This window comes from Podarcis pityusensis, assembly GCF_964106645.2.
Source record: "Podarcis pityusensis genome assembly, chromosome: 5".
In the NCBI taxonomy this organism is placed as follows: Eukaryota; Metazoa; Chordata; class Lepidosauria; order Squamata; family Lacertidae; genus Podarcis; species Podarcis pityusensis.
The window spans coordinates 61897415-61919667 of record NC_138032.1 but is presented as its reverse complement, the minus strand read 5'-3'; the positions used below and the strand labels follow the sequence as shown (position 1 = coordinate 61919667).

At 40.5% G+C, this 22253-nt stretch overlaps 1 protein-coding gene across 1 annotated transcript in view; it reads right to left on the bottom strand.

Annotated features, from left to right (window-relative positions):
• ADGRA1 (adhesion G protein-coupled receptor A1) overlaps nucleotides 1–22253 on the bottom strand; it is a 310905-nt gene that overhangs the window by 172111 nt on the left and 116541 nt on the right. The window contains exon 7 of the mRNA XM_081007127.1: nucleotides 6278–6491. Within this exon, the coding sequence (XP_080863253.1) occupies nucleotides 6278–6491 (214 nt within the window). The remainder of the gene's footprint in view (nucleotides 1–6277; nucleotides 6492–22253) is intronic.

Here is a 22253-nt window from a genome sequence, read left to right as displayed (position 1 = left end):
TCCCCTCAGAGGGAGAGAGACAAGGCATTGCCTGAGGGATTAACTGTCCCAGGACTGTCCAGAGTAGAGGACATGACTTTATCTGACACCTCAAACTGAGAATGTGCCTCTGATGGAACCCCCACTGCTCTGACGCTGAGCCAGAGCCAGAGCCTGCACAACTGGACAACCTCAAAGTGGGTGAGGTTAACAGCAGATCCCAACCAGCCACTCTAATCAGGTGGTAATATCACTGCTACTATCTGTAATGTTTAAGGTAAAGGTAAAGGGACCCCTGACCATTAGGTCCAGTTGTGACCGACTCTGGGGTTGCAGCACTCATCTCGCTTTATTGGCCGAGGGAGCCAGCGTACAGCTTCCAGGTCATGTGGCCAGCATGACTAAGCCGCTTCTGGCGAACCAGAGCAGTGCATGGAAACGCCGTTTACCTTCCCGCCGGAGCGGTACCTATTTATCTACTTGCACTTTGACGTGCTTTCGAACTGCTAGGTTGGCAGGAGCAGGGACCGAGCAACGGGAGTTCACCCCGTCACGGGGATTTGAACCACCGACCTTCTGATCAGCAAGTTCTAGGCTCTGTGGTTTAACCCACAGCGCCACCCGCGTCCTGATGTAATGTTTATTACATCGTAATAAACATTTATTACAATGTTTATTACGTAATGTTTATTAAGCTGCAAATGCTGCTTCATTTCCATTTTCAACTGCTCCAACCAAAAACTAATTTAAACATTTGTATTTTCACCCTATGCCCCACAAGACACTATAGCTCCAGCAGTTTTTGCTTTAATCTAAGTCACATGCAAGCACATTTTGCATCGGTATACTCCCCCCCCCCCCATCTGTTGTGCTAAGTGGGACAACTGAACTTTTCCTGAGCTGGTTTCACAACTGTCCTCCTCCAAGTATTTACAAATTCTATTCAACAAGCCTTCTGCATTCAGGGTTGTCATTGGCCACAAATCAATATTTGTATCACACAAAGTAAGATCTGGCTTTGGGGATGCTTGAACTATTTGCACTGGCCACTGTCCATTCATTTACGAAGTTTCAGCAGCCTGCCAAGGAAAGCCTATTCTGTTAGACATGTCGCTCTTGGCTGAACTTTGATCACTAATTCTAGAAATGCCGGTTGTTTTAATTCTTTATTGGACTGTATTGTTTGACATTTTTTCTCTTGCCGGAAGACAAAATGTGTAAAACACGACTTTCATGTAACTTTAGGTGCGCATCATGGTTTCTCCATTTCTCAAATCCCTACAAAGGGCTATCATCTCTGCTACACAATATATTGTCAGTTTTGTTGACAGCCTGACAGTACAAAGCTTGTATATTCTGTGTAAACTCTAGCTCGCCTTTCATATTATAATCCATGGTTGGAAACGTGTTACAAAATATAAGGTGGTTAACCTTTTTAATGTTTATTGGAATTATGGTGCCTTGGCTGAGTAGCTCCAGTAGCTGGAAATAGCTGGAAAAAGCGCTGTATTTCCCCCCTACTGAAAGAACAACAGAAAAATTCATTGCGCCTGAGAAACCTATGTATCAGTATATACACATATTACCACGCAGCCATTTGCAACAACATGACTTTGGCGAGGTCTTGTTATCTTTGATGAAGAGCGCTCTGATCACAGTTCTTATTACAGTTTCATATCACTGGGAAGCCTGCATCATTTATTCATATAGCTGTGTTGGACATGGAGTCAGCCTTGGAGCATGGAGCTATAAAAATAAGCTGTCATTCTTCAGTGGCAGCAGCGTCATTTTCTTTCCCTCTCTCTCGCATACCTGACACACATCCTTTTTTCAGTTTAAACCTACAGTGAGATTAACTCAGAGGTGTTTTCTTTTTCTTTTTTTTAAAAAAGCCCTACAGATTAAGACAGAGCAAACAAAATCCTCAAATATTCCTCTTTGCCTTTTGTAACAGAGCTCTTCAGAAATGGCACAATCTCACACAGAAGCTATCCTATAACACAAACAGCCAGCCCTTTTAGCATGGAACATAGAACAAACCTTGGTTACTGATCATAGTTAAAAAGGAGGGACCTTAACCCCACGTCTAGGCAGCGGTGGGGCTAGCCGCTCCGACACCCGGGGCGGCACACCTGCCATGCACCTGGGGGCAGGGCAATCCACCCAGGGGGTGGGGCGATCATACCCAGGGGGTGCAATCTGGCACAGCCACAATCACGCCAGGGGTGCCATCTGGCACGGCGGGGATCGTGCCAGGGGTGCCATCCAGTATGGCCACGATCTTGCCGGAGGGTGCCATCTGACATGGCCATGATCGTGCTGGGGGTGCCATCTGGGCTGGGGCAACAGCGCAACGGCGCCCCCTGTGACTCCCAAACATACCCTGAACCTCGGGAGCTGCACCCATGCAGCTCGTCCTCTCCCCTGCCTAACTCCTCCAGCTGGGAGCGTGGGGGAAATGGCACAGGCGGTGCAGCAAATGTCACCCCCCCCATCAAGCTGTCACCTGGGGTGAGACGCACCCACCGCACCCACCTTGCCCCTGAGTCTAGGTTCAGATGGCACACTAAAGTTTTGCTCATGCTGTGTTGCAAGGTTCTCCCTGGGCGCCAGCATGTTTGTGCATAGGCCATAGTTTGACTTACTGTGACATGTTAACCAGGCCAGTGTCTGGAAAATACAGAAGCTTGCCATCTTGCTCCTTGTTGTGGTACTCTATTTTGAACGTCTATATTCTCCCTCAACTACATTTCTTTTCCAGCTGCTTGCCCAGGTTTCCTGCTGCACTTTATTTAATCGTCTTTACGCACTTCCCTTTTATCTCATAAGTTTATGGCATCTATACATTTGGTGTCAACATTTTCCATTTTCTTTTTCATCAAATCTAATATATTTAAAACATATTGTGGCTGTGCTAAAAAAATAACCTGTAAATGAAAAGCAGTGTAAGGCTAAATTGTGACAAAAGAACATCATCTAAAATGTGTGGCCAACTAGGAAGGTCATTAAAATATAAAAACATAGTAAAATGTAAACATTAAAGAAAACCTTCCCTATACAGGGTTGGCTTCAGACGGTTCGGGGGTCTGATAACCTCATACCCTCCAACATTTATCCAATGAACATTACCTGGCATTGAAAATATTGTAATGCCAGTGACAGATATGACCTGGGGCAGGGGAATTCAGAGTGCCATGACAAAAAAGGTCCTCTCTTTTGTATTACTAATTGTTACTGTTGATGATGATTTATTACAAAAACAGATTCCTTTCAAGCCTCACATTTAAGTAACTGAGAGGCATCTCGATAAAAAGTTGTCACACTTGACATAGATACTCTTTGTTTTTACGTGAACCCCAATTCAACCAACTTCATTGGTGTGCCTCATTACTATTAAATTTGGGATAGCTAATCCTTCTGTTTGGGTTGAGGCCTTCTCCTTTGTGAATACAAACCATGCTTCCGAAAAAAGGGAATAGCTGGAGAAGGGCCACTAAAAAAGAAGTGGGCAGGCTGGTATGGCCTAGCCACACACTTTCCATAATCTTCAAAGACATAAAGGAATTTGACAATACAGGGTAAACATTTGCTCAGGGAAATCAGCTGAACTCAGCTCCCGGGTTCATATTTTTCAGATGCACAAATTATTTTCAAATGCCATAGGAAATATGTGGTTTGCTCATGGTAGAAATATACCATTTCAATGACTGGTAGGGAACAAGTTTCTTCACTTATATATAAAAGTATACATTTGACCATGGAAATGATATGTCAGAGTAACTTTGAAAAGTTCAAATAATATTATTATTGGCCAATACCTGAAAAATTGAAGTAAGAACTAATTGAAAACATATTCTCAAGTGTCCCATATGGAAACATTTGTTGCCAAGAAAAATGTCACGAGGCAGAGTCTCACTTTATAAATTAGTTTCATTAGCACAGTACAAAAAAATGTTTAGGTTGTCATTTATTTTCAATTATGTCTAAACAGAAAGCTAGTAATGTGGCTCAATATCTTATATTTACAAAGGAAAGACAATAAAACTGGAATGTCTATAAACGATAATTGTGTTGAGCTGGAAATACATATCCAGAACAATCAGGATATATGGACACTTTTAGTCATTCTCTTTACAAATTTCAGAAAGTAGCTTTGGAAAGACTAGTATCTGCACTAAAGTATAGTATCTGCACTAAAAGGCAACACATACAGTTAAACACAGGGGGTGGAAGACTGCCCCTGTTTCTATGACAACACTTACAGTAACAGTTGCACACACATTAATTTGATTTTATATGTGGAGCTATACTTGAGGCTGAGCCAAAATGGCCCTCCATTTTCAACAGCCCTTTCTAAAGCTTTCTACAGTTCTTCTGGGAACCTTGCAAACAGCTACAAAATGCTGTCCCACCGATTTTACTGGCTCCCTATCCCTGACCCTATATGATAGATATTATTTTTGCAAGGGTCGCAAATATTCAAAAGTGTTAACTATGCAAAGTGTGTTGGCTTTCAAAAATACAATTAGTATAATATTCAAAAGTAATGCTAGGTCAGGATATTACAATATATGGGCTACATTCTGTTAACTTCATGGGTATAGAAAGTGGGAGGAGAAGTGTTATAAAATCAAGGCAGATTAGATCATATTAATCAGACATTTAGTTTTATGGTGGGTTGCAAAGAAAGTCTGCAGTTGCAGAAATGAGAGGGCAGGGCAGTATTTACCCAGTAATTTAAGCAGCAGGTGTTTGATAGAACTAATTAAACCATCAGCCCCGCGTTGCACATATTGATTTTTATGTTGTGAATCAGTTTCAACCTTCCCATATTCAACATGCTGCCTCTTTTTTGATCTTTCTAAACATTCGCCACAAGGCAATTTTGTATACTGTAAAACAATTTTTTTGCATAGCAAAGGTTGAAAAGCAGCAGTATAGCTCATCATTCCAGTCTCCTACTGGTATAAAAAATGAACTAGATGATGTCAGTTGTTCCTCGATATAAAGTAAACACACACAAATTAGAGCAACCTGGCAGGGCATCGTAGTTCTGAGACTGTACGGTCCTATATAAAATTCATAAAGCATGATTCAGGTTCTTAATACATTTGCATTGGTTGCTGCCAAATGCATGCGGCTTTGAGAATTGTTCTGTCTAGGTATTGCTGGCAGGTGCAACAGCAGGACCCTTCTGAAAAAAATCTCACGGGGGCACAGATTCTCAGCAAGAGTGTTTGAAAATAAATAAATAAATCCAAGACATTAAACAACGAAGTTGCGTTTTTAAGAAGAAAAAGCTTGTTCTAGTAAAATGATACTAATGAATAAATGGTCGACATAGAAAGAAACTGATGTTAATCGGTGTGAACACTTTTCCCCTCTGTGTTACAGAGTGAAAGAGAGAGAGAGACTGGAGAATTCATAGACAGCCTTTAAATATTACTCCACCTGATCATTAACAGAAAGTGGTCGGAGAGGGAGCATCCATTGCGAGGTAGTTTGTAGCAGCTAGCCATTTTCCACGAGGGGAAAATATGTCAACACCGCAATCCTATACATATCTGCTCAGAGGTAAGTACTATCATGAATATAATACATAACCAATGAGAAATTTTTTATCAACAGAATCACCTATAATTCTAGTTTAGACACCTCCAAAGGGCTATCAAAAACCAATGCATGTTCCAGGGAAATGTCTGCCCTTTAGCATTGTTGAATTTAAATGGAAAGTTTCGGTAGACATTTGATGGATGAGGCTGCAGAGCTGGAATTCATCAGCAAAAGAAACGAGTATTTCAGGGATCATTCTGAGAAGAAGTTACTCTCTTTACTCATCATATGTCTCCTAAAGCACTTGGGAGTATTAAAATACCTTTATGTCATCTGTCAAACACCTCTCCCAAATAAGTCAAATGTACCACGCAGGTTCCACTGGCTTACAGCTTAACCAAGTGAAATGGGGGGGGGGGGACGACTCTAACATCTGATAGTTAGGCTCCAGTTTGAATCTGGAGAAGTGTGAGCATCTCAGAAAGATTGAAATCTACCTGGCAGCCAGGAAAGACCAAAAGAAAAACCCAAACTAGTCACCATCATTCACCACACTGCTAAAATCATACTGTATGTTTCCCCTGACCCAGTGCCTTCCAGAAGTTGTTGAATCGTAACACCTATCATCCCTGACCATTGGGCCATGCTGACTGGGGCTGATGGAAATTGTAGCCCTATATATAATTGAAGTGTACCAGGTTGGGAAAAGCTGTTCTAAATAATACCAAAGATGGGAATATATTACCGTGTGATTAAACAGCAGTCATGCGTTATGCTGTCCTCCACAAACACGCCACTTTCGTCATCCGTTTCAACTAGGCGTCCATCGTGGTACCAATGCACTTGTGTAGTATTATCGAGGTATGTTGCTGTACACTGAAATGGTAAGCGGTCGCCATGAAAAACCACTTGTCTCTGGGATGGTATCAATTCAAATAGAGGCAGCTCCAGCGGTCCAGCTGTAGGTGAGAGTATAAAGGAAACAATTCGTTTATTGCATTGTTAGTGATGAGGAGAGGAGAGGAGCAGAACTAGAGTCAGCAAAGACAATAATGGACAAGTACATCTTTGCAGTGCAATTCTAAACATGTCTATTCAGCAGTAAGTCCCTTTGAATTTAATGGGGTTTACTTCCAGCTAAATGGGTACAGGATCATGCCCATCATTTCTTGTCACTAGAATGAAAATACCAAGTTTGTTTTTTAAAGACACAGGGTATATCCTCCACAGATGCAATTACTGTGTGCCCCATGTCAAGAAGAGGGCTCACAAACATAGTTGCCAGGTGGTCAGCAATGTCTATAAATCTCCGTATGGCAGGGATCTGCGAACTAGATGAGCAGTACCAAGTGGCAGACCTTACACTTCCTAGTAAATTCTGTATGTGCTGCTGAGAACTTTGAAGAAGCTCTTTTCCATCCTTGAACAATAAGGTTTGCTGAAACAAAACACATGCCCATAAGCTACACACACATTCCATCACATTGTCAGTTTGGCAGTTTTCACTTCATTCTGTAAACTAATCCAAGACAATTATACTATGATTGGTAAAACACTGCAGAAGGTAAAATGTTTGTGCTGAGACTTATGATTATGAGGGGGAAACACGTTAGACTCACGTGATCAAGTCAACCCACCTGTGATTAACACACTGCTGATTTCAATGTAACGTTAGGTTAATGTGCAATCTTTTTGCAAAAGGTCCAATAAATGGAAAGTCCTTGTCTCTCCCTCCCTTCTACTTTCTCTCCCTTTCCTTCTTATTGCCTAGGCTGAGCACAGCTGCCACAGTATTAGAAGCTAATGCACACAGCATTATATTTTCAAGGAAGAAAGAAAGCACTTTCAGCTCAAGGGTCAAATACTGTGACTCGTACTAAGCAGTAATTTTATTCCACATTTAGCTGCACTGATTGTAATAAATCTACAAACAACACAGCAGTGCTGATTTAGATAGAATGGCTAAGTCTCAAGCTCTGCATTTTTAATTTTGTGAGGATAATGATAACATTTATTCACTTGGTTGTACCTTTCAACGGGTACATATTTTTATCCTCAGGTCTTCTGCTTATAAAGGAAATGGTTTAGTGCTTCCAGTTCAGCATAAAGTGGAAACACCTTTGCATCTTTTCAGAGTTAGAGGATGGAAGGAATTCTTCTCTAATTAAATGATAAATAAATAAATGTATATCAGCCTATTAACACTTAACAGGCACAAGTCAATTGTTGAAAGTAATGAACATGATCAATGCATATGTTTTTCTAGTATTTTCACATATTTATAATAAATTGATTGCCAAATGTATTTGGCTATGTTGACATCTCTTGACAAACAGAGAGGCAAAATTGTCTATAGTCAGTCATTTATTTATTTATTTATTTATTTATTTATTTATTTATTGAAGGCGTGTTGAACTATCAGTATAGCAAAAGTTAATACTATAGCTCAGAGGTTTTCAATCTTTTTGGGTCCACGGCTCTCTTGACCAACTACATTTTTTCTGTGGCACCCCTGTGGATCTCAGAAGCCCAGTTCTGTCACCCCTTGCCTGCAGAGTCAGCAGCCCCTTACCCTTTTCAAACACCCTCCCTTGTGGAGCGTTTTTAAACTCTCCCCTCTCCTTGGGAGTCCTCTGGACAGCCACTGGTCTCTGAGCTGCCCTCCCTGCCCCAAAGAGAGGTGTCTCCTCCCACTGCCCCACCAGGGGCCTGGGAAACACCCACTGGCCAGCCCCAGAGGCACCATTCGCCTGGGGAGCTTGTAGTCAGGGCTGCTGCAACAAACAGCCACGCAAGCCTTTAGGAGGCAGAGAGGCAAGAGGGCATTAGAGGAAGGGAAGGAAGGAAAGAGGGACAGAAGCCAGTGTTGCCCGTGGCACCCCATACCATCTTTCAAGGCACCCCAGGGTGCCATTGCACACTGGTTGAAAATCACTATACTAGCTTATGTTGAACACCTTAATCATGCACTAAAAATCACATTTCCTGTTTTGAGGGAGATTTACAAATGCCCAGAATTGTTTATACCCCACCCATCTGGCTGGGTTTCCCCAGCCACTCTGAACAAGCTAAAGGAGATGGCATTTTCCATTGCAGCAACCAGGCTATGAAACTCCCTATCCCTGTGACACTGAGAACTTATTAACACTTCCTCTTGTTCTGCTGCTTTCCCCCAGGGAAAACCACTCTTTAGTGCTCAATCAGAGCAAACAGCAATTTGGATTCTTCCCAGATGGACATTTGTTCCACTCTACTGCTGAAGAGCAGCTTTTCCCTTGGAAAGAAGCAGAGCAAGGGGGAAACCACGCAGACCCATGCCTAGAAAGTGTGGGTCAAATGGAAAATTGTTTGGAGCTGTGCTTTTTAGGCACGGCACAAGGTAAAGTGTGAAAGAGCCCTGAGTTGACATTTACAGTGCAACCATAAGCATATCTACTCAGAAGAAAGATTTATTTAATTCAACTGAATTTATTTCCAAGTGAGTTGGGTTCAGCCTGCGGACTTAGACATCAAGCAGAAACCTTATGTTTTGACAGGTCCATGGTCTTCCAGTTCCTGATTTTGTTTACTTCCAGGCTGTTTTAAAGAAGGATTTAAGCAGCAATGTTTATTTTATTATATTTTAATACCTGATGTTTTAAATTTGGTGATTTAAGCCACCATGAACATTTTCTGTAGAAATGTTTTAAGTAAATAAATCATTATATTGTGGCTTGGAATACAGCAAACGAATGAAGTCAGTTTTACTGCCAAAACAATGTATTCGTTTCTCAGTTCCTGCTGAATACAACCAGTCCAAGTAGCCAGAAAGCCATATTCTTAACTATAGTGATGAAAATTGGCAAGGGATACAAAGTGTTGCTCAGTGGGAGCAGAAAAAATTGGACAGGCACTTTGTATCTGATCTCCAAAAACCCAGCTATAATTGACTTGAGTCCTAGAAATACCTTAGCAGAATGTGGAAATGAACGATAATGCTAGAATTAGAAAAATTTCAGAATTTGATATACGACACAGAAGTAAATAGCTTGCTTATAAGTTATTTGCAATGGATTGTATTGAATGTTAGTCATACTCTGAGCAGACTTAACATGCCCATCAGCAATGGCTCTACTCTGAGTAAAGGTTAGCTGGAGACGGTCCAATGAAACTCCCATAGCATGACACTAAGGCTGCAGTCTTATCTTCATTTACCGGGAAGTAAGCCCCACTGAATGCAACAGGACTTACATCTGAGTAGAGACATGGCCAGAGACATGTAAAAGTGCATGCACATTCAGCTGTGTTTCACAATGCTGCTACAAATTAAGTAAAATTAATACATTTGTCAGAGCGACAGAAACAAGTAATCTGGAGGTTCAATCCAAGCCCTGAGGTCAACGGAGACCCTTTTCTGTGTGTCCTTGCAAGCTGAAATATGGTGGGTTGTCACAAGAGACTTCTTAAAAGTGGTCTTCTGTTTATGGAATGTCCTGTGCAGTGTGATTCATTTAGTGTCTACTTTAACACCAAGACGCCAGCCAAATACCATTTGACTTGCACAAGTATTAACCTCCATACTTTGAATCTTTGGTAGAACGGTATGCTTTACCATGATTTCATAGGATGACCAAATCATAGAATTGTAGAGTTGGAAAGGACCTCGAGGGTCCAACCCCCTGCAATGCAGGTTTGACATTGTGAAACTAGTTAGGGCTTGTGTTTGCCCTTATTTTTAGACTTCTCCAAATTAAAAATTGTTCTTAGCGTTAGTGTTGCTATCTAAAATATCATTTTCGTATATTTTGCAACTTTAAACAGTTTTTGTCGCTTTTGTACCCAGAGAATATTTGCCATTGGGAGACTGCAATCTCTTTGTAATCTGTAATATAAACATCAACTCAGCCTCTGGCAGCAAAGCCTGGGCCTTCTCGTAGGCTCCCCCTTTTCTCTGCACACCTCCATCTGTTTTTAATACTGCAAATGGCACGACAACTTTTCTCAAAATATGATGCTGTCATTTGGCACTAAGACATTTCCATAAGTCAGCTGGTGTGTTTCCCAGCACAGTATTTTCGCACCTGATATTGTGGAAGAATTATTAATTAAAACCGGGAAGAGGAGACCTGAGGATTCTATGAATTGGCAAATTGATGAGGAGCTGTAGTATCATGAAAAGCCTTTTTATTCGGCTCCATCATTGAATTTAATGTAGTACAGGCGTATGAGTCAGGGAATCCCCAGACATATGCAACACCCCTTGAGTTACTCGATTTTCTGACTAAGTGCAAAGCAATGATTCCTTACTATGGGAATCAGGAACAGAGTTTCTTCACAGGCTGGTCATTTTTGTTGTTGTTGTTCTTTCTGAAATCTAAGTTACACTAACTTTCTGCTATAGCCAGCACTTTAGCCTCTAGTTCTGCACTTCTTAAAACTCAGCTTACAAATTGTACACAAACCTGTAGCCTAACAGCCCAGTTGGAGCTAAAAAAACCATTTCTAATGCGTAGAATCAGGAGTGGGCAGGCAAAGAGGAGGGAGAGTTTGCTTAATCCTTTCCCTGCTCATTCATTCATTTATTCAAGTTATTTATATCTTGCCTTTCCTCATATAGTTCAAGACAGCTCATGAACATAATAAAACAAAAACAAAATAGCAATGTTCGAAAAGAACAATAAAGGCCAGCAATAAAACAATTTAAAAACATCATCCAAAAAGCACAATACACAGCCATGGGTAAAACACACAGAGAGACACAAAAATATCATAAAATTATTAAATATCACTTTGCTAAATCAAAACCCAGCCATCACTACTCAGATTTGTGTGTGTAGTTTGTGTTTTCAGATGCCAAGCTGCACAAATATGCCCAATATCTGACCTTAAATTTTAAACCTAGCTCATCTGATAAGAGCCACATAACACAGGAATCAACTGCCCACTGAAAGTTCAGACATATTTAATTGTAGATATATACCTAAAGTATAAAAGTACAACTAAATTTTAGTACACAGCAGATAAATCTTTTATAGAAGCAAATGAAGGGTTTTCTAATATCTATTCATGAAGGGGTGGGGAGAGAACCTTACCACATTGCTGTATTAGATTTGTAGTAGACTCTCTCTAGGGTGTACAAGTACTTTTTATAAACCATGACAGAATGGATGTCAAAAATGATTTAACATTTACTTGCCTGTTAGTCCCTTAATGCTAATAAAACACAATGCCATTCAAAATCATTTCCATTTGGCTGATTAGTGTAAGCTCTAAACAACATAGCGAAACACAGCTTGAGCAAACCTCACACGTTCTCTTCCATTATAAATGCCTCAAAAACAAATGCACATGGTTTTGTTTATCGGCAGCTTCCTAGAGAGTGTACCATGTCAAGTGAATTTATTTGTAATAGATCAGCATCACATTGGAAAGATTAGCCCCTTTTCCTGAGACATTCCTGGAGGCCAAACAAGATCATTCATACACTAAACAACAGTCAGCTTGCCATGGAGAAATACATACTGTTATGTAGCTGTGGAAACGTTTTGAGGAAGTAGAGTATCTTAAATAACCATGGACTGCTTATCTGCAAGTCATGTTGCTTGTTCCACCTTCTCTTCCAAATGGCTTTATTAGTGGAGGCAGGAGGGATGTATTCTGAGGGTGCGAATGGTTTATATGGGGCAGGGGCACAGAGTAAAAAGCATCTAGGGTGGGGCCCTGATCTGAACCATAAAAGGTAAAGGGACCCCTGACCATTAGGTCCAATTACGGATGACTCTGGGGTTGCAGCGCTCATCTCGTTTTATTGGCCGAGGGTGCCAGCGTACAGTTTCTGGGTCATGTGGCCAGCATGACTAAGCCACTTCTGGCTAACCATAGCATGGAAATGCTGTTTACCTTCTCGCCAGAGCAATACCTATTTTATCTACTTGCACTCTGACGTGCTTTCGAACTGCTAGGTTGGCAGGAGCAGGGACTGAGAAACGGGAGCTCACCCCGTCACAGGGATTCGAACCGCCGACCTGCTGATCAGCAAGCCCTAGGCTCTGTGGTTTAACTCACAGCGCCACCCGCACTGAACCATAGAGGGAAGCAAAATGTTAAAAGCTCCCACATCTCCCGCCATGGTTCCAACCTGAATTAGGATCCCAGAGTCTGCTCACTAATGATGATGGTGATGCAACTGGTCGTTGTGTGACTTGTATCATATCTCCATCTGTGTGACTCCATCTCTCCCTCTGTTATTTTCCCCAACATAGACCCATCTATGTTGCCTATGTTAACTTTTTAAAGGCACCGGGTACATCAATGCTACAATATAAAGCAGCATCAGCAAGGCAAATTCTAAAAGCACAGAACAGAATAAGGTAACATGAGAATGCTAATTCAATTAATTATCACCCTTATTCATAAATTATTTCCTTCAAAGGTGATTGCTTTAGAGTGCATGCGTATGTTCATGATGAATTCAGGTGCTCACTCATATGGAAGCAAGCTGTGTTACAAGCCAACAAACTACTAGAGCATGAAATACAACATCAATATTTTTATAAGCTTAACGAAGGAACTTGCCAAACTTCTATGGTTTAAACATCGCTAGATATGAAAAACATTTTAATTTATTTTGCTGTTGACATCGTTGGTCTTGGCTACAGTACTGATGGACAGGCAATAGCCTGTGGGACTAGCACAAGACCAGAGATGATATAATGTAAATTGTCCTTTCCAGGTTCTCCAGATTAATGCCGAAAATCTAACTGCACTTTACAAGCAACACTAAAGTCAATGGAATGTACTTCTGAGTTTTAAAAATGTATTGTAAGGATGGCAAATGAACTAAGCATCTGTTTACGATTCATGCCAAACAAGGAATGAAAAGGCATTTCAGCATCATGTACGACAGCAGTCAAAATATGAACATATGGCTGGAGGCTGGAGATGATGCTACCTTTCCATTTCCAAAGCAACCTTCTGATCTTCTGAACTGTAATAGAATGTAATTTTTTTGTTTGGCAAAGAGTGACATAACACCATGCACTCCTTTTTTTATTATTAAAAAAACAGATTTTATGAAAGCTTTTTCACACTGCAATAAAATAAAATAATCTAATCTAAATAAGAACAAAAACAGAGAAAGATAAAAGAAACCTCAAAGGTAGCTCTTAACCTTAGTCTTACACAGAAAGGGGTGAACCCTCCCCAGCTCTCACCTGGGGGCTTTCCTTTCTTCTCAATAGTCTCTCACCCTGGAAGGTATTCTCTTCCCTGCCTGTCACTCAGGGTCCTTCCACCAACCAGCCACCACCTTAATGTGTGTGTACCCCCATTTTTAAGGCACTTCAGTTCCCTATTAATTATATCTGAAGAGCTTAAAATGTGTTTGCTTCTTTTGAATATGCTTGGTTGTGGCTTGTGGGGTGAGGAAGAGAAGAGTGTTAGATGAATTATCTCCAACTTGACTTCAGCTTGTCTGGCCTGTAACTTTGCTTTTTAACGTTCCCACTGACATCCGCAGGACTACTCCCTAAATTGGTCTTTGATAACATGATCAATTCTGTGTGGTGATCTCCTGGAGGTTCCTGCTCCCCTTGCTCTTCTTCTGTGGACTGAATCCTGACAAATTAACCTTGTTTTTAGGCTACATGTACACTAATGCAAACCACTGCTAACACAAAGTTCCCTCAGAACCGTGGTTTGCAAATGTTTTCAAACCATGGTTTAACTCCAGTGTTTTGATCACTTCCACTGGCTTGCATGTAATGCATTTTAGCTAAACTGGCAAGGGAGGGGGATATCAGTCTGGATAACAAAGAGAGGCTGGAGCTTGATTTGGACATCATGGTTTGCAGATATCCAAGTGTTATATTTGTGCTGGCTCACATTTTTTTGAGGTATTTCTTGTTTTTCAATGGCACCCCCCCCCCAACTATTTATAAATTCATGCACAACAATAAACCTGAACTTTTCTACATTAGAATTATCTCATCTTTTAAGACCATGTGCTTTTGCAAAGGAAAACCAGAGTTACTTCTTGTTAATCGCTTGATTTATTGTATTGCCAATGGGGCTTTCTATCTGAACCTGCTATGCCTGCAGAGTGTAGCATGTACTGCTGACAAACGTGTGAGTTAGAGTTCTAATATATGTATACAATCTCAGTGGGAGAAAAATATGCATGGCTAAACTCAGTGGAAATAAGCTGGAAGACACTAAAAGTAAAGAACCGATCCAGTAACAAAGCAGATGAAAAAAAAAATGGGGGTAGGGACAAAGAAAACAAAAACGGACTGTGTTTTTTAACAGAGATCTACTGACAAAGTGGTGTGTGTGTGTGTGCGTGTGTACACACACACGACATACACCAGAGGACAACTTATGTTTTGCAGTGCGCTGCCTAGGATTCTCCACAGAAGGTTTGTAGAATGCTAGGGCATATGAGAAATGCACTCAGTTGAACTGAAAAGTGATGCTAAATTCCAGTAACTAATAAAATGTTAGTCTTAACATCTTTTCTAGAATATTTATGACGCTGCGCCTGTGCGGTATCAAATGTACCAGCATTTATCAATTTGTTCTACAGCTACAAGCACACCTAAGCACATATCCCTATGGTTTGCTTCCATTAAAATAATGATCCCTCATTTTCTGCCAATTCCATAATACCAATGAGAAAGGGGGTTGCTTCCAAGTCATTTTAATAGCCACTTCCATCTTAATATTCTCCTGTCTGCCACACTGTCTTACACTATCACAAATTAAATGGCAACCTCCTTTTTTTAATCTTTCCTTTTAGTTTGAAAAATTGCCATACATAAATGCCAGCCCTTTCCCCCCATGAAATAATTTATTCCTCATGTACAGGGAAATGCAATCATTCTGTAGGCAATAATGTTTGTTTTTAAAATAAATGTATCTGATTTGAACACTCTAAATTCTGAAGGGTGGTAAAAGGAATTCCCATCTTTTGTGACCTTATGAAATAGTTTATATTTATGGTTCTGAGTTAAGGCTATTGTGTTACATTTGTGCCCTGCCCCAAGCTGAGGAGAAAAACGAGGAATAACTTCTCATGCCTGATGTATCCTGTCCTTCACCTCCCCTCACCCCCACCCCAGATTTGACTTAAGATGTGAACTGGCAATCTGAGACTTCAGCCATAGTCAACCACAACGTTTTACACAACAGTTGAAGTTTTACATAGCAGGTGAAGTCAGACTGAAGCCTGGTTCACATGTAACACTAAGTTAAACCATGGCTAAATGTGATTGAGAGAGCTGTAGTCAGAGCAAAACTGCAACCACTTCACTCATTCCCCAGTGCTGTTGTACCATCCAAAGATAAACCATGGCTTAGCATTACGCTCAAATTGGGATGATGATGATAATTTTTGGTGACAGCAGTCACGAAATTAAAAGACGCCTGCTTCTTGGGAGAAAAGCAATGACAAACCTAGACAGCAACTTAAAAAGCAGAGACATCACCTTGCCAACAAAGGTCCATATAGTTAAAGCCATGGTTTTCCCAGTAGTGATGTATGGAAGTGAGAGCTGGACCATAAAGAAGGCTGATTGTCGAAGAATGGATGCTTTTGAATTATGGTGCTGGAGGAGACTCTTGAGAGTCCCATGGACTACAAGAAGATCAAACCTATCCATTCTTAAGGAAATCAGCCCTGAGTGCTCACTGGAAGGACAGATCCTGAAGCTGAGACTCCAATACTTTGGCCAACTCATGAGAAGAGAAGACTACCTGGAAAAGACCCTGATGTTGGGAAAGATGGAGGGCACAAGGAGAAGGGGACAACGGAGGACGAGATGGTTGGACAGTGTTCTCGAAGCTACCAGCATGAGTTTGACCAAACTGCGGGAGGCAGTGGAAGACAGGAGTGCCTGGCATGCTCTGGTCCATGGGGTCACGAAGAGTCGGACATGACTAAACAAACAACAACAACAACAACAACAACAACAACAACAAATAATAATAATAATAATAATAATAATAATAATAATAATAATAATAAATTTATACCTCGCCCATCTGGCTGGGTTTTCCCAGCCACTCTGGGTGGCTTCCAGCAGAATATGAAAATATAATCATTTGTCCACTATTAAAAGCTTCCATAAAGATAGTGATTTGTTTCACTTAAACCAAACCTCAAGCTATGGTCAAGGCTTCTTCTTGGCTTGCTGATCATGATGTGTTGGGGGTGGGGCGGACAAATCAAGTCTCCAAGTTTAGACATAATGCTGAGCCAAATTATGGCTGAGCTCCAGGAAGCATGGCAATAACAGGACCCAGGGATGAGTAAAGCAGCTGCAACTTTTGCTCAGAATACCTGCATGCTTGCTTGCTCACACTTGGCCATGGTATGGCTTGGATTTTGTATGAACTGGGGATGAGTGTTGTCAAGTGGGGCCAAGTACAATTGTAGTAGGTTGTGTCGTGTGTGGTAAAGGAATCAGCACAGTATTTTACATTAGTGTGTTTTTGTTATCAGGCCTTCAAACCGATGACAGATCCCACCCTTACTTTTCCTTTCCCAGCTCTGATTTGGCAAGGTGAACAGTAAGAAAACAGGAAACAGACTCCTGGGCAGGCATCCTAAGAGTCTCTAGGAAACTAGGAAAACAAGCTATAGCGCTACCTGTGGATGAATGAAGATATAATGGGCCTCCAGGAATGTGCAAGACAACTGTCAAGTGCATGAACATCACACACTAGAGAAACAAAACTTGGCAGCCCTTTAGGAATAAGGGCGTACCCCATTAGCACTGTATAGCATTTCCCTTCCTCACTTTGATGTGTAATGCCTTGAGCACAGAGTAGCTACTGCCCTTGACACTGCCAGTTACCACAGTTCTATAAAGCTTTGCAATTATGGTTTATACGACTATAAAAGAAAGTGCATTGGCGTGAAAGGTAATCTCTGGGAGACTAGATACCAACACAGCAAATATGAGTAATAGCTGTCTTGTTTGGGTGCAATTCCAACTGAGAACGGCATTAAAAGCACTTTGCTGGGACATTATTAGAAATATGTATTCAATTTCAGGGTGACAAAAGTAAGGCATTTTTATAAATGAATTGGCAAACATTTTAAATCTTACTTTTCTGTACTCTTTTACTGGGCTTTTCTTGCCTCGCTCAAGGACACCCAGGATTCAGAATAAGTACTGCCCCTGCTTCCGCTGCAATCTTACAATTTCCCTTGGGGCTTTCAATTCATTAATGCATCACCAGCACCATTGAAAAAATGGCATGTACCCTCAGTTACTTTGAAATAATGATAAATGTAAACAAGCATGGTGATGGGCTCTGTTACATATATATATATATATATATATATATACACACACACACACACACACACACACACACACACATATACATATATATATATATATATGCGCTATTCTAAACGTGGCAGTAACCTACTACCATTTTTGTTTCAGTACAATGTTCATTTAAACTGCCCATACACACAAATGCTTTTCAAGCGGCGTAAATATGAAAGTAGTGATCACAGTGTGGATTTTGAAGCACACATAACGTTATGATGATCTACAAGTTGGTATTATTGTTTGTCCCTGAAGTTCCACATCTCTCCAGTGCAACTTAGCCTTAGCCACTGTCTCAAGATAACGTAGTGAATGTTGGCGAGAGGGACAATTTGGCAGTAAATAAAGGAAATCAGAATGTCTGAAGACATTTAAAACAAATGCGCATTTTGTGCATTGCATCACACAGGATCTTAAATTACACAGGCCATTAATTACTGTTAAATATTTTTAGCCATGTTTACACAGCCACTTGAATTGTTTTTACATAGGAAAGTATTTGTAATTGCTTTTTAATTGCTGCAATAGTTTTTAGAAAGGAAATAATGTAGCTGTTTTTAATACTGATGTTTTTATTATGAAATTGCTTTGAGATGCTATATGAGAAGCGATTCAGAAATAATTCCATTCATAAGTGCAATAAATAAACAAATGTATCATAAAACCTGTATTAACAGTGCTAATACAGAATACTGGTGGTACATATAGGCAACTGGGAGTTGTAGATCCACCCCCTTGCAGTGTTCATTTTGCTTCAAAAAGAGGCAAAACCCTCTCCCCCACTGCAGATGACCAGGAAATCCAGATTTTACAGTGGAACACTACCAAAAAAGCAGGGCAGGAATCTAATCATAAATTTACCTCAGGAGGACTATTGTTTTCCTCTTGGATACCAAAATAATTAGGCCTCAAATGAGACATGGAATTCTAAAGACAAACGTCACAGTCTAAACTTTAAACTTTTTACAGCATGAGAAAGACGGTTTGGAGTATAATATAGCACATCTACTATGAGTAGACTTTTGACAGTGGAGACTGCCAATCTGTGAAGGCAGCACAACTATCAATGGCTTTGGTGAATATAATCTAGAAAGCAGGGGGTTAGGTGACCCATGGTGTTGCCAGACTACAAGACCCATCACCCCTGAGCACTGGCAACAAATTCCATCTCCTGGTCATAAAGATGCAAGTCTTCTGTCTCTTGAAGACCAATGAAGCAGGACAACATTAAGCAAGTAGTTTCAATAATCACTGCGACCCTGAAATGACTCAGAATCCGAACTGTAGAATGATAGAGTTATAAGGGCCCCAGAGGGTCCCCTAGTCCCCTGCAATACAGGAATCGCAACTAAAGCATCCATGACAGATGACCATCCTATATATAACAAGTTTCTTCCCAAGACTGATGCTTCTGCTTTCAGGTAGAGTTGGCAGCAGTGTTCCTAGCGAAGGATAATTTTTCCCAGTTTGCCACAAAATGCTCTTCAGAATGACACCAAGACGATAACTTGGTGGGACATTCTGGGGGGTAGCTACCATCTGACTATCATAAAAAACACCACATTGCTGAAAAGTTCACCCTCAACACCCTGATATTCACCACCAACCCTCCCCAAATGGCTTTTTAAAAAGTTTATATCCCACACTTTCTCCCAAAGCAGCCCAGGGTGACGAACAGCAAGTGATAAAACAATAACAAACACCTTTAAAACATTTTAAAAACAGTTCCAGTACAGATACAGACTGGGAAAGATCTCAACTTAAAAAGGCTTGTTGGAAGAAAAAGGTCTTCGGTGGGTGCCTAATTTTCAATGCAATGGCCTAGGGCTACAAGAAGTAGAAATAAAAAATGGAATATTTTAATGGCTGCACCCATTTCAGTTCATTTCCATGTCGGATATGAGGCAGAGAAATGGGGACATCTCAGCTCAGTGACTTTTGACACATGTTTAGATGGCAAACAATTTATATTTTTATTTAATGAAACTTGATACAGTACATATTTAGTTTTTGCTCTTCTGAACTGATTTCTCCTCAGGAGAAGTATGACCCCCTCAGACTGGGTACTCAAGCCTCACTGTTAAGACCTGAGAATTGCTGCTGACACATAACTCTCAAAGTGATTAAGAATGCAATGAAAGGCAGGAAAATGTGAATATCTGCTCTTCCTTTTCATTTAGAGGCAACTTCAATGGACATTCATGGAATACACTGGAGCTTAAAAAGCCCACTTTTCTTCTTTTTTTACATAAGTATGCTTTTGAAGAGGGAGGCTGAAACCTTTCTGAGCAATATGTGTGTGTGTGCGACAGCCTGAATACCAGCAATAATACAAAAATGTTTCGCCTTTAGAATAACTGTACAATGTTCTAATTTAAATGTTGGATAACATTCTAAATGAATCTTTCAAAAGAATATGAAGTAGTAAGTCAGTCTACTAAAATTTTCTACACAGGTATATTATTATGAGTTTTTTAAAATGAATAAATAAATAAATAAAACCTATTCCAGATAATATTCTGAATGTCACTCACTGTGTGCTAATTTCACTCATGACTTGACTGTTAAAATTAAGGTAGCTTTCAAAATTGATGGGCTGGAAAGTCATTGAAATACAGACAGTTGCTACGTGATTCCCGTGTTATTGCCTAAATCTAAGTACTATTGTTTATGTGCCTCAGCCGTGAACCATAATAAACAATCTATTCCATATTTGAAATATTGTGGGAGATAATTTGCCAAGGCTTTCCTAATTTAGAATTCAATGGTCACACCAGTTGGTTACAGGTTATTTTTTTTCAAAGGTGAAACACATTCATTCTGTTTATAATCTCTCTCTCTCTAGCTCTCACACACCACTGTTTTTGCCAGTTTCATCCACAGCTAAGGCCAGAGTTATATTTTAAAAATCTGCAGGAGGCAATTTTAGCACTTTACACTTTTTCCAGCCTAGCATCCTTACCAGTTAGCATCATAATCAATAGCCCAGCAATGTGGCACTTAAGTACCTAGTGCAGGGGTTGTCAACCTGGTCCCTACCACCCACTAGCAGGCGTTTCAGGATTCTAGGTGGGCAGTAGGGGGTTCTACAGCACAAGCTGAATCCTCCTTCCATCGAGCACTGGTGGGCGATAAGAAAATTTTACCAGAATCCATGCAGGTTCATTCTCAAACAGGTCTACAGCAAACTTTAGTGCTCAACAGAAGCAAATGCCAATTAGGGTTTTCCTTGGATTGCAATATGTTCTGATATATCACTAAGGAGTGGGACAAGGGGGAAACTGCACAGACGCATGCCTAGAAAGCACATGTCCAAGTGCAAAACCACTAAGCCCCTTGCTTTCTGGGCACAACACAAATGGAAGTGTGGAGGAGCCCAAACTCTGAGAAGAACTCTCTCTCTCTCTCTCTCTCTCTCTCTCTCTCTCTCTCGCTAAACAAACAAGGCAGAAGCCCTCTTTCCCAGGTGATATCAACTCCAGGGCCTACTGTAATTCAAGTGACCAGGATAGAAATATCCAATTGCCACAGCAATGATTCTGTACTGCTAACAAACAGATTCACAACCCACACACATTTCAGACATGGGTTTGAACACAAATATGATGGGGAGGAGATAATCTCCCCCATTAATTTAATGCCAATATATTATGAGAAAGGGGCCTCTGTTCGGTACTTAAAAGTACTGCTCCCATATTGTGGCATTCCCTCTAAAAAGAAGTCAAGCTTGCTTCCTCCTTGTCATCTTTCTGCCAGCAGTCTGAGACCTTCCTATTTAGAAAGGCCATTGAGAAATAGGTGCAGACCATGTTACTACAGGACAATCAGAATTTTAATTCTGGTTCTAATTTTTCCTATTGTTTTTGTTTTTAACCATTGTTTTTAACCAGTTTGCTTTCATCATTTCGTATTTTATAATGATGGTTTTTTGTTCTTAATTCAAGATCCTTTATTAGGCATAGCAAACCACGCATTATCAAACAGACACCGTATAAAAATTGTGCAACATACGAGCTTAGCATAACAAGGTTCATGATGGTTTTTAAAGAAGCCTTGTAGCCCAACTTAGGAGAAAGGCGGGATACAAATACGTTAAATAAATTATAATAAATAATAAAACCATGAGGTGAAAAACTTTATCCTAGTGTGGTGCTGTCACTGCTTGTAAAGTTTTGTGAAAGCCTCAGAATCACTTTGCCAAGGTAGATAACATACATTTCACCTATATCCATGGCTGCTTGATTTCCAGGTAACTTGAAGAAGATACTGCTTTATTTCAAATTAGCTTCAGCATTTAATTTCTGTTGAGGGTCACTTAGAGAATAACTGCTGAAATAAAGGGAAACTCTTTGTCATCATTATTTGCTAAATTCTCTCCTTCCCTCCCTTAGCCATACACTA